At 37.5% G+C, this 12,568-nt stretch overlaps 2 protein-coding genes across 3 annotated transcripts in view; one reads left to right on the plus strand and one right to left on the minus strand.

Annotated features, from left to right (window-relative positions):
• ERCC8 (ERCC excision repair 8, CSA ubiquitin ligase complex subunit) overlaps nt 1–5,704 on the minus strand; it is a 55,792-nt gene extending 50,088 nt beyond the window's left edge. Inside the window, exon 1 of the mRNA XM_069492309.1 lies at nt 5,607–5,704. Within this exon, the coding sequence (XP_069348410.1) occupies nt 5,607–5,683 (77 nt within the window). The 5' untranslated portion in view covers nt 5,684–5,704. The remainder of the gene's footprint in view (nt 1–5,606) is intronic.
• Nucleotides 5,705–5,860: 156 nt separating this feature from the next.
• Nucleotides 5,861–12,568, plus strand: part of NDUFAF2 (NADH:ubiquinone oxidoreductase complex assembly factor 2) — a 144,303-nt gene continuing 137,595 nt past the window's right edge. For both annotated transcript variants that reach the window (XM_069492298.1, XM_069492299.1), the window contains exon 1: nt 5,861–6,058. In XM_069492298.1, coding sequence (XP_069348399.1) covers nt 5,932–6,058 — 127 coding nt within the window. In that variant the 5' untranslated portion in view covers nt 5,861–5,931. The remainder of the gene's footprint in view (nt 6,059–12,568) is intronic.

A 12,568-nucleotide genomic window follows, 5' to 3' on the forward strand; every position in this document is an offset into this window, starting at 1 on the left:
TTTCATGACGGGACTCATATTTGAAAATAACATGAATTTTTGACTTATCCATCGTTTCACAAAAATTGCTCTAAAAAATATTTTGAAAGATAATCACAAGTCAAAATGTGTTTGCAGGACTGAGGATGTACCTTCACAATAAAAATAAAATAAGAAGCATCAAAGTGAAACGTCAAGAGATATCAACTGTTAAAGTTAGTACTTAAGGAAATCGGACATTTCATACTTAATAGCATGTACCTTGGCGTCTCCTTCAAATACATTTGTTCTTTGATTAATGTTGTTTCTTATTTTTTCCAGAAGGCAAATGGGATGAAATATTTCTATAAATCTTAGCATAAAGATCTTTCTTTCATCTGACATACCGACTAAGTTTGGATTCCTGGGTTGCAGTATTTTTTTCTCATCAGTAGATACTATTCCAGTGTTTTCTAGTCTCTAGAACAAATGATGAGATGTTTAATGTCAGTTTTACTTTTGTGAGTGGTAAATCTTTACTATTGGAAGCTTTTATTTTTTTTCTTTTTTTTGTTTTTCCTCAGGGCTGCTACCTGGGAATTTTATTAATAATAATTTCCTTTTTATTCCTTGATAAATTTACGAGGGGATACATAATTTTATGTCTTTTTCATCAATCTTGTCTGGACTGCAGCAAACTCTTTTAGTCTGTGAATCCTGATCTTTTTTCAATTCTTCTTCTAATTATTGTATCTCTGTTTTATTCTCCCTCTGGTATTATTATTGTCTGCTAGATCTTCTGGATCTACCCTCCAAGTCTCTTTACTTTCTCTTATATTATTGGACTTTTTAATCTTGCTTTATGATTTGAGGTAATTTATTTGCTCATCTAGTTCATTATTCAATACTTCAGTTCTGGGTAAGATGGGTTAGCATACTTCACCCATTTCCCCAGTAATACAACTATAAAAACTAAATAAAATGCATGAAATTGCTACTTGAGGATTCTGAAAAGTAAACAGCAGCATGTAGATTGGGGGGAAATACCAAAATTTAATGTGCTACTGAACCAGTAGTCAGTTTATTATTCCCTGCCCCCCACTCCTCCTTGGCCTGAATTTTATTCAGCCAGAAACACAAAAATGAGCCCTGTGGCACAGATGGAAAAGTTCAGGAGGGAAAAGGGGAGAAGGCAGAAATCACTGGTATTTTTTCCCCCTCTTTTCTCCATTCCCTTGTGGTCCAGCTTCTAGGTAATCCCATTGCAGAGAAGGCTATAGCTGGAAAAAGTGGCCTACAGGAGTCAGAACTTTGAGGGAAAGAAATTGTTTTCTGCGTTCATCAGAGCTCTGATCCCAAGAAGGTACGGCCAATTCCCATTGCTTTTTACTTATCTTTTACTTCTGAGCCCAGACTTGGGTCTAAACCTGGAAGTGTGTGGTAGGACAGGTAACTAGAGCCCAAAGTTTCTAACTAGAGGACTAAAAGAGGGAATCTCAGAGAATTGGGAAGCATCTGAGAAATCACAGAGAGGAAGGAGCTCAGGAAAGTGACTCCATAAAGTTGTTTATAAACTCCAAGACTCACCCCCCAGTGGAACATGCATGGATCTAACCCGGAGGAGCATACAAAGGATTTTGAAAACTGAACTAACAGACTACCACTCAGGGCACACACTTACCACTGAGTGGCACACACTTGGGACAGATCTGAGGAGACTTTGAAAAGTGAACTGACATCGAAATCATAGTCCATAAAAGAACAGAGAAACCTGCAGCCTGAACCTAATTTTGTGAACTGTCTGTTGAAACAAAAATACCAATGTTCTCACAGAATTAAAACAAGACCCAAAGTCTCATAAGAGTATTCAAAATGACCAGGATACAATCCAAAATCACTCTGTACGCTGGGTGCAGGGGCTCACACATAGAATCCTGGCCATGTTAGTGCCACTGTGCTCCAGCCTGGGTGACAGAGCAAGACCCTGTCTCAAAACAAAACAAAAAATTACCCTGCATACGAAGAACCATGAAATTTCAACTTGCATAAGAAAAGGCAATCAACAGAAGTCAAAGCTGAGATGATACAGGTATTGAGATGATCTGACAAAGACTTTTAGGTGGCCATTATAAAATGCTTGAGTGAGCAATCGTCAAAACACTTGAAACAAATGTTAAAATAGAAAGTCTCAGCAAGGAAACAGAGATATAAATAAGAACCAAATGGAAATTTCAGAACTTTTCAATATAAAATTATTTTAACTTAGTGGACTCAATAGCTGATGGGAGATGACAGATGGAAGTCAGTAAACTTGAAGACAGAGCAATTAAAATTACATAATCTAACAACATAGAGGAAAAAAGACTGGGGGGAAAAGATATAGAGGAAAAAAGACTGGGGGGAAAAAGAACAGAGCCTCAGAGACTGGAGGAATGATTATAAAAAGACTAACATTTATGTCACTGGAATTCCAGAAGGAGAGGAGAAAGAGTGTAGTGTCAAAAAATATTGGAAAACATGGCTAAAAAACTTTCCAAGTTTGTGGAAAGATACAAATCTACAAATTCAAGAAGCAGAATGAACTCTGACTAGGATAAATCAAAAGAAAGCCACACACAACATAATCAAACTGCTAAAAACTAAAGACAAAGTCTTCAAAGCAACCAGGGAAAAATGACAAATTATCTATGGGGAAACAATGATTTGAATGGCCGCAGATTCCTTTTCAGAAACCATGAAGGCATCAGATCTGTTTAAAAGAACTGATAAACAATGTTTTTCAGGGAAAAGAAAAATGATATAAGAAGGAAATTTGAGACATGAGGAATGAAGAAAAAGCAACAGAAATGGTAAATATTTGAGTAAATACAACAGACTATTCTTTTCCTTAAAATGTGTTTGGTGGTTAAAAAATTTATAACATTGTCTGATGGGGTTTTTAAATGTACGTAAATATTAACATATAAGACAAAAATATATGGTGGAAGGTAAAGGGTGATAAAGTTTCTATATATCAAATGAAGTAGTAAAATAATGATTCTATGTAGACAACGGAAAGTTAAGTACATATTTTATAGTTCTTAGTGCAACTCCCAAAAAACATTATATAAAGCTGATATAATCAAAATCACAATACATAAACTAAAATGAAATACTACATAATATTTAAATAACTCAAAAGAAAGCAGAAAACGGGACATAAAGGATATGGAGCAACTAGCACCTTCATCCACTGCTGGTAAGAATGGAAAATGCTTTTGGAAAACCCAGTTTCTTAAAAACTGAAACATATATCTAGTTTCCACTGCTAGGTATTAACCTATAAGAAATAAAAGCATATATCCTTACAAAGACTCATGTATGAATTTTCATAGCAGCTTTATATGTAATAACAAATAACTGGAAACAATTTGAATGTCCATCAACAAGTTAGTGGATAAAAAAATTGTGGTATATCCACACAGTGAGATACTCTACAGCAATAAAAAGATATATGCAATAACATGGAAAAATTTCAAAATACTGTAATTATGCTGAGTGAAGTCAGACAAGAAATGATTCCATTTATATAAAATTCTGAATATGCAAACTATTCTATAGTGACTTAAAGCAGACCAGTGGTTTTTAGAGTAGGAAGAGAGTAAAGCAGAGAGAGTAGGGAGGGAGGGATTACAATGGGTCATGGCAACATTTTTAGGGTTATGGATGTTTGTTCTCTCGATTATGGTGATGGTGTCAAAAGTGTATGCATGTCAAAACTCATCAAATTATATATTGTAATTTCATGTGCAGTTTATTGTATGTCAATTATACCTCAATGGAGTTGTAAAAATTAAAAAAGAGTGTTAATTGTGAACACTGCTTATCAGTGTTCATGCTTTTGCCCTTACCTGTTGACAAGGAAGAACAGGAGACATCTCCTTTGAATCAAATGGGACTGTATAGTCGTTCAGTTAAGTAAAAACATGATTAAAGCAGGGAAATATTTAAATTTAAAAATTAAAAAACTCCTTAAATACTTTAACTTAAATATGCAAGCTATCCTCACTTTGCATAGTCTGATTTGCATGAATTTCAGTTACCACGGTTTAATTAATACCAGAACCCCAACCCACAGGGTTCAAATTTTGGTTACCATAGTTTAACTCTGAGAAATAGCATAAAAACCAAAGGTTGCTACTTGCTTTTTAGTCCACAAATCACTACACGTATATAAGTGACTCATAATTAGTGACTAATTTACATGACTTCTTTCAAAATCTATAGATGATTGATCAGTGTGCAGCTATTATTTAATTCACACACAGACTACAAAGCATGTAGGTCTGTTATCTCTGTGTCCCTGAGATAAACCCAGATGAAATTTTATAAAAATAGGTAACTAAAAGGGGAAATAGGCAAACAAAATGAAAGTGAATCAAAGAAAAGAACAGTGCTGAAAGTAAAACTCAAATTGAACATAAATGGAGTTAAAGAAATGATAGCAGACTGTGGGAATGTTGACACTGCTGCCATTTAAGAACTCTAGTTATGCAGACTGAGGAAATCATTGAGGGTAAACTTGTTAACATAAATGAGGAAAAGTGGTTGTGATGAAAGGCTGAAGATGTCTCAGAGAAAGTGACAATGGGAAAAAAACACATGTTAAAGGAACTCTCAGATATTTCATAAAGTAAAGAATGCTGGAATGTGATGTCTAAATTTTTCCTGAGCATAGAACTCACATACGCAACTCTGTCCTTCAGTCTTCCAGTGATTATCTTTACAGGTTCCTCACAATCAACACGGACAAAATTAAAAGTAAAACTTACTTCCCCTTTAGAAAACCCTATCTCAGAGGATATCACCAACATTCAACTTCCTGTACAACGTACTTAACAAGGAATCATTATTCATTCATTTCTCCCTTTTCATCATTCACTTATCCAACCAATTTCCATGGCTAACTGATTATATTTCTTAGATATTTTCAAAACTTCTTCAATTCTCTCCATCATGCCCGCCAACTCCATCAAACCTGGCCCTGGCTTCCATCAACTCTCCTCAATAATTGCGAATTCAACCTAACTTGGCTCTCTTGCTCTTAACTTCAATCCACTCTGCAAGCAGAAAACAAAATGCAATAGTTGTCACCTTATTCTTATCTTCTTACCTCTTACTCAAGCACACAAGGTTCTTCCACATCTAGCTTCTGTTTACTTCTCCAACTTCATCTCTTGTCAATGGTCCCGAACCCCAATCTTCCCCTCTAGTCATTCTGAACTTTGCTCAATTCTTGGCCTATGTCCTACCCTTAACATACTTCCTGGCACACAGTAGGAACTCACTAAATATGCTGACTGAATGAATGAACGAATCCTTGGAGGACAGTTATTCCTTTGGGGAACTTAACATGAGGGAGAAGGAATAAACGAAAAAGTAACCTCATTTATGTTAGTGCCTTCACCGGGGCCCCCGGGCGCACTCACCCGCCTACAAGTTAACAGCATATAAAAGGTATTGTATTTTAGCAAGCCCCACAGCAGAAGAGAGAGTAGATACGAATTTGGTGGAACGAAAAGTGAGACGAGAAAGTGTGGGGCAAGGCTTACAAACACTGGTCCAGATTCTAACAGGCTTGTTAGAGAAAAAAGTAAGGTTTTCTTTACCTCCGTGTGGATTCCGCTCTCCGGAGGCAAAGAGGGTCCTCCAAACCCGCTTGCCGCGCGGACAGAAACCCCAGCATCGCGTTCCTTCACACCCTCTTGAGCGCTGGACGCCGCCATGATAGAGCTCAGAGGCGGGCCTGTAACAGCAGAGTCTCCCATTGGCCAACGGTGATACATCCGACCAATGGAGAGCGCTGTTACTGGAAGGGCGCGAGACCAGAGGCGGGCTGACTTCCTTGGAGCAGTGGGCTGAGTCTGCGCCTGGAGTGTTCCTCCAGCTGCGGCGGATCAGTTTGCGACTCGCGCTGGGAGACTGGCGGACGGTATGGGTTGGTCTCAGGGTTTGTTCCGCGCCTTGTGGAGAGCGCTGTCAAAAGAAGTGAAGGAGCACGTGGGCACAGACCAGCTTGGGAACAAATACTACTATATCCCGGAGTACAAGAACTGGAGAGGTGAGGTGAGAGCGAGGGCAGCGGTTGCGTGGTCAGTAAATGAGGGAAAAGTAAGAGTGTCTCGTTAAGTAACGCATCCTGCGACACTCAGGGTGTCACCAAAGGGGATATTCCGAGTTCGTTTGTCCCACCTGCCCCCTTTATTCTGGAGTCGGAGCCCTGCCAGGCCAGGGTGTGAGCGCCTTTCCTTGGGCGGTTCTGCGCCGCGGCCCGTTCTCGCTGTACCTGCGACCTGGTGTGCCTGGGGCGGCCTGCGCGAGCAAGGCGAGGCGCACACCCGTTTTCTCTCAGCCACGCCGGCGGAGGACGCCTCGGTTTAGTTCGGGCCATTAGGCGAAGTAGACGGGGAGAAGTTCGCGGAGATCTTTTACCAAAGAGGCCCGGGAGTGACAGGGAAGTGCGTTTTCATGCGCCTGTGCCCTACTTGTGACCCAGAGCTGAGTGGTGTAATTGAAGAAGTGTAACTTGAGCACCTCGGCTTTGCAATTTCCCGGTGTTTACCTTTTTGGGGGGCACCTTGGCTCTGGCGCTGGCCCCATGTGTCACCTTCCTCACAACCAAAACTTGTCAGAAGTACAAAATGGTACAGCCATTCCTGAAAGTGTGGAAAAGAGATCCCCATAAGGCTCCCTGTTTCTTTTCTCAAAAGTGTGCATTCCAAGACCCCGTTGAGCTCAATTTAAGAAACATGGCTCTAATTGTGCTGTTTCTTTTTTTTTTTTTTTTGAGACAGAGTCTCACTCTGTTGCCCAGGCTAGAGTGAGTGCCGTGGCATCAGCCTAGCTCACAGCAACCTCAAACTCCTGAGCTCAAGCGATCCTCTTGTCTCAGCCTCCCGAGTAGCTGGGACTACAGGCATGCACCACCATGCCCGGCTAATTTTTTCTATATATATTTTTAGCTGTCCATATAATTTCTTTCTATTTTTAGTAGAGATAGGGTCTCGCTCTTGCTCAGGCTGGTCTCGAACTCCTGAGCTCAAACGATCCGCCCACCTCGGCCTCCCAGAGTGCTAGGATTACAGGCGCGAGCCACCGCGCCCGGCCTAATTGTGCTGTTTCTATGAAGGATTCTACCAAGTAGTGGAGCGGGTTGATGGGGGAGTTAGGAAGCGTTGAAATTGAACCACCTGGCAGCTATCATAACCTCTTCTGTGTTGTTGGATCACTGCCATGCAGAAGATGTCAGACTTTGAACGAAGACAGGCGTGGATTAGAATCTCAGCTCTGACATCTAATAGCTGAGGGATCATGGACAAAGTAATTGTCCTCCCCAAGTCTCATTACCCTCACTTGAAAGTTAGAGATAATAACAACCGTAATATTAAGAAGCACTAAGGCGTTTCCAAAATTGTGCGCTATTCATTTCCCATACATATAAAACTGTATTCTATGATTTATCACTAAAATTTGTTTGCCTTGCCTTTTTCTTTAACTCATTTTATAATAATATTTAGACTGATTTCCCTAATGAGCTTCTACACTGTCAGGGCAGGGAATATGTCTTAAAAATAAAAGCCTACAGAGAACCTAGTATGATGTTAAGTATTATTGACAGATTGCAAACAGACAGAAAGATCTTTCTTTTCCGTAAGTTGTAACATTAAAAATGCAAAACGTCAGATCGAGTTTTTAATTGAACTACAATTTTCGTGCGGTAACATTTACCCTTTTTGGTGTACAGTTTTATGCTGTTTGACAAATGGGTAAAGTTGTGTAACCGTCACCACAATCAAGGTAATAGAGTAGTTCCATCACCCCCAGAGTTCCTGCAACCCCTTAATAATTCATTCCCACACGCCATCCCTACCCCTTGACAACCACTGATGTGTTTTATGTTCCTATAATTTTGTCTTTTCTAGAATATCATATAATTGGAAATATACTAGATGTAGACTTTTGAGTTTGGCTTATTTCACATGCATAATGTGGTTGGGATTCATCATGTGTCAGTAGTTCTTTTTATTGCTTAGTAGTAGGTCATTGTATGAGTTTACCAGTGTCTCTCTTCACTAGCTAAGAGACATTTAGGTTGTGTCTAGTTTTTGGTGATTGTGAGGAAAGCCTCTGCATGAGGGAATGGGATGCTGGGTTGTGTGGTAAATGTATGTTTAACTTTTACTACTAAGCTGTTTTTCAAAGTGACTGTACCATTTTGTATTCCTGCTAGCAATGCACTAAAGTTCTAGTTGTTTCACATCCTCACCAGCACTTAGTATTGTCAGGCGTATTTTTTGTTTTTTTGGCCATTATTATAGGTACACAGTGATATCTCATTGTGATTTTAAGTTGCCTTTTCCTAATGACTGAGGATGTTGATAGTCTGTTCATGTATTTATTTGCCATCTATAGATCTTTGAAGTATCTGTTCAAACCTTTTGTCCATTAAAAAATATATTTATGTCAATTTTTTGTATCATTCATTTCAATGGAAATATATCATTAAAGATTTAAATTAATAAAAACATGTCTATCCCCCAATAACATGAGTATATTTATTTTTACATATTCTCAGGCATTCATTTGTTTGAATATTCTCTTACATAATTTAAGGGCATTTTTGAGAGTTTTCTTGGGGTATGATTGACATACAAAAAATTGCCAATGTTTAAAATGTATAATTTGATAAGTTTTGACATATGTATACATCTGTGAAATCATCAACACAATCAAAATAATTAACATATCCATCATCCACAAAAATTTTCTGATGCCCTTTTCTAATCCTGCCTTGTGCTGCTTCTGTTTCCAGTCCCTAAAAAACCACTCATCTGATTTCTGACACTATAGATTAGTTTGCAGTTTTTAGAATACTATATAAATGAAAGCATATAGCATGTGTGTTTTTTTTTTTCTGGGTTCTTCATTCAGCATAATTCTTTGAGATTCATTCATGTTTTTGTGTATACCAATAGTTTATCCCTTTTTTTGCTGAGTAATACTCCATTGTATGGATATACTATAATTTATCTATTCATCTGTTCATAGATTTTTTTTTCAATTTTTGGCTATTGCAAAATAATTATGAAGATTCATGTGTATGTCTTTGTATGGGCATATGCTTTCATTTCTCTTGGTTAAATATATAGAAATGGAATAGGTGGGGCAACTTGTAAGTATATGTTTAACTTTTTTTTTTTTTTTTTTGAGACAGAGTCTCACTCTGTTGCCCAGGCTAGAGTGAGTGCCATGGCATCAGCCTAGCTCACAGCAACCTCAAACTCCTGAACTCAAGCGATCCTCCTGTCTCAGCCTCCTGAGTAGCTGGGACTACAGGCATGCGCCACCATGCCCGGCTAATTTTTTCTATATATATTTTTAGCTGTCCATATAATTTCTTTCTATTTTTAGTAGAGGTGGGGTCTCGCTCTTGCTCAGGCTGGTCTCGAACTCCTGAGCTCAAAGGATCCGCCCACCTCGGCCTCCCAGAGTGCTAGGATTACAGGCGTGAGCCACCGCGCCCGGCCAATATGTTTAACTTTTTAAAAAACTACCAAAGTGGTCGCACCATTTTACATTCCCACCAGCAGTGTGTGAGGATTCCAGTTGTTCCAGATCCTCATCACCAGTTGGTATGGTCAGTCTTTAATTTTAGCCATTCTAGTAGGTGTGTAGTGGTATCTCATTTTTTCCCCTTTGGTGTTTTTTTTTGTTTGTTTTTTTGGCTATTAGTTATTTGTTTTTTTAGATTTTATTTTTAAATTAAAATACAGTAAAATGAACTTTAAAAAACATTTTTTGTTGTTGTTGTTGTTGTTTTAGAGACAAGCTCTTATTGTTGCCTAGGGTGGAATGCAGTGGCATGGTGATCATAGTCATTGTAACCTCAAGCCCTAGGCTCAAGCAACCCTCCCAACGTTCTGGTATTTCAGGCATGAGCCACTGTGCCTGGCCCAGTGAAATTAACTTGTTAAATTGGTATACAGTTCTACACATTTTAACATATGTAAAAGATTAACGTAACTACTACCAAAAGCAGGATACAGAACAGTTCTATTACCCTAAAATAACTCCTTCATGCTAACTCTTTGTAGTCATACTCCTTCCCCATTCCTAACCCCAGCAACCGCTGATTTGTTCTCTGTCATTATAGTTTTGTCTTTTTAAGAATGTTACACACATAGAGTCATACCCTATGTAACCTTTGAAACTGGCTTCTTTCATTGGGCATAATGCCTTTGAGATTCATTTCAGGTGTCAATAGTTCCTTCTTACTGCTGGCTAGTATTCCGTGTTATGGTTGCACCACAGTTTGTCCATTTACCCATCTGAAGGACATTTGAGTTACTTCCAGTTTTTGGTGATTATGAATAGAGCTGCAGGAAAAATTCACATATGGGTTTTTTGTGAACATAAGTTTTCATTTTCTATGAGTACATACACAGGAGTATGAGTACTCCATCTTATTCTGTAAAATGAAACTAACAATACCTACCTAGGCTCACAAGACATTTTTGCTACTCAAGAGAGACAAACAGGATAATGTAGCATTTAAGACAGTGGTATTTAATGTCAAGGTCAATTTGAGTTAATTTTTGGAGACCTTTTACTTGGTTCTTTGATTTCTTTTATCAATGGTTTGTAGTTTTCAGAATAGCGATCATGCATGTGTTTTGTTAAATTTATTCTGAAGTGTATTATGTTGTGTGGTGTTATTATAAATGATGCTTTTAAAAAATCTTAATTTCCAGTTCTTCATTACTAATATATAGAAATATAATTGATTTTTCTATGTTGATCATGTATTCTGCAACCTATTTTACTTGTTAATTCATGAAGCCTTTTGCAGATCCTTTGGACATTCTTTGTAGGTAATTTTGTCAATTGTGGCTAGAGACAGTTTTATTTTTTTCCTTTCTAACTTATTTGCCTTTTATTTCTTTCTATTGCCTGGTTGCACTAGATGACATCTCCAGTATAATGTTGAATAAGAGTGGTGAGAGTAGATACCTTTGCCTTGTTCCCTATTTTAGGAGGAAACCATTTGGTCTTTCTTTGTTAAGTGTGATGTTAGCTGTAATTTTTTAGATACCTTTTATAAGGTTAACAAAGTTTCCTTACTATTCCTAGTTTGCTGGGAGTTTTTTTCTTTTCATGAATGGATGTTGAATTTTGTTGAATGCTCACTTGCCTTTTTTCCTTCTGTTGAGATGCTCGTGTGGTAAATTAATTGTATTTATTGACTTTTTAAAAACTAATAGATTTTATTTGTTAGAGCAGTTTTAGGTTTACAGAGAAGTTGAGTGGAAACTACCCAGATACTCCCTCTCCCTGCACCTACTGCAGTTTCTCCCATTATTAATATCTTGCATTTGTGTTCTTTCCCTTTCTGCTTCCCTACTTCCCACCAAACCCTAGTGACCACTGATTTTTTTTACTGTCTTCATAGTTTTGCCTTTTCCAGAATGTTGTATAGTTGGAATCATACCATATGTAACCTTTTCAGATTGGCTTCTTTCACTTAGTAATATGCATTTAAGTTTTCTCTCTGTCTTTTTGTGGCATAATAGCTCATTTCTTTTTATTGCTAAGTAATATTCCTCTGTATGGTTAGAACCACTGTTTGTTTATCCATTTGCCTATTGAAGGACTTCTTGGTTGCTTCCAAGTTTTGGCAATTATGAATAAAGCTGCTATTGATATTCATGTGTAGTTTTTTGAGTGGACATAAGTTTTCAACTGATTTGGCCTTGGTTTATTGTTGAATGTTTTGAATGTTGTATTTGTGGGATAAATTCCAATTGATCATGATGCATTATCCTTTTCATATATTGCTAGATTTGATATACTAACATTTTGTTGAGGAATTTTGTTTTTTGTCCTTGAGGATCTTGATCTCTAGTTTCCTTGTAATATCTTTTTCTGGGTTTGTTATAAGGGTAATGCTGGTCTCGAAGAGTGATTTGGATTGTATTCCCTTCTCTTGAATTTTCTAGGAGACTTTGTGAAGAATTTGTATTACTTCTTTTTTAAACGTTTATTATAAATTGCCTGTGAAGCCATCTGGTCCTAGAGTTTTCTTTGTTGGAAGGTTTTTTAACTACACATTCAATATCTTTAACAGATATAAGACTACTACTCAGACTATTTTGTCTTGAGTGAGCTTTGATAGTTTGTGTCTTTTGAGGAATTTGCCCTTTTTAATCTAACATGTTGAACTTACAGTCATAAAGTTGTTCGTAATATCTCTTCATTATCTAATGTTTGTAGATTTGTAGTGATAAATTCTCTTTCATTTCTGAAATTGATAATTTGTGGCCGCTCTTTTTCCTGGTCCATCTGATGAGCAGTTTGTTAATTTTATTGATCTTTTTACAGAGTTAGCTTTGTGTTTCACTGATAATTCTCTGTAAGTTGTTTTCAATTGTTTCAACTTTATTGCTTTCTGTTTCCATTTTTATTGTTTTCCTCTGCTTTCATTTGGCTTTGTTCTTTTATAGTTTCTTAAGGTAAATATGGAGGTCATGATTTAAGCTGTTTCTTCTTTTTTAGTCTACATTATTAATGCTAT

This window comes from Eulemur rufifrons, chromosome 17 (genome assembly GCF_041146395.1).
Source record: "Eulemur rufifrons isolate Redbay chromosome 17, OSU_ERuf_1, whole genome shotgun sequence".
NCBI lineage: Eukaryota > Metazoa > Chordata > Mammalia > Primates > Lemuridae > Eulemur > Eulemur rufifrons.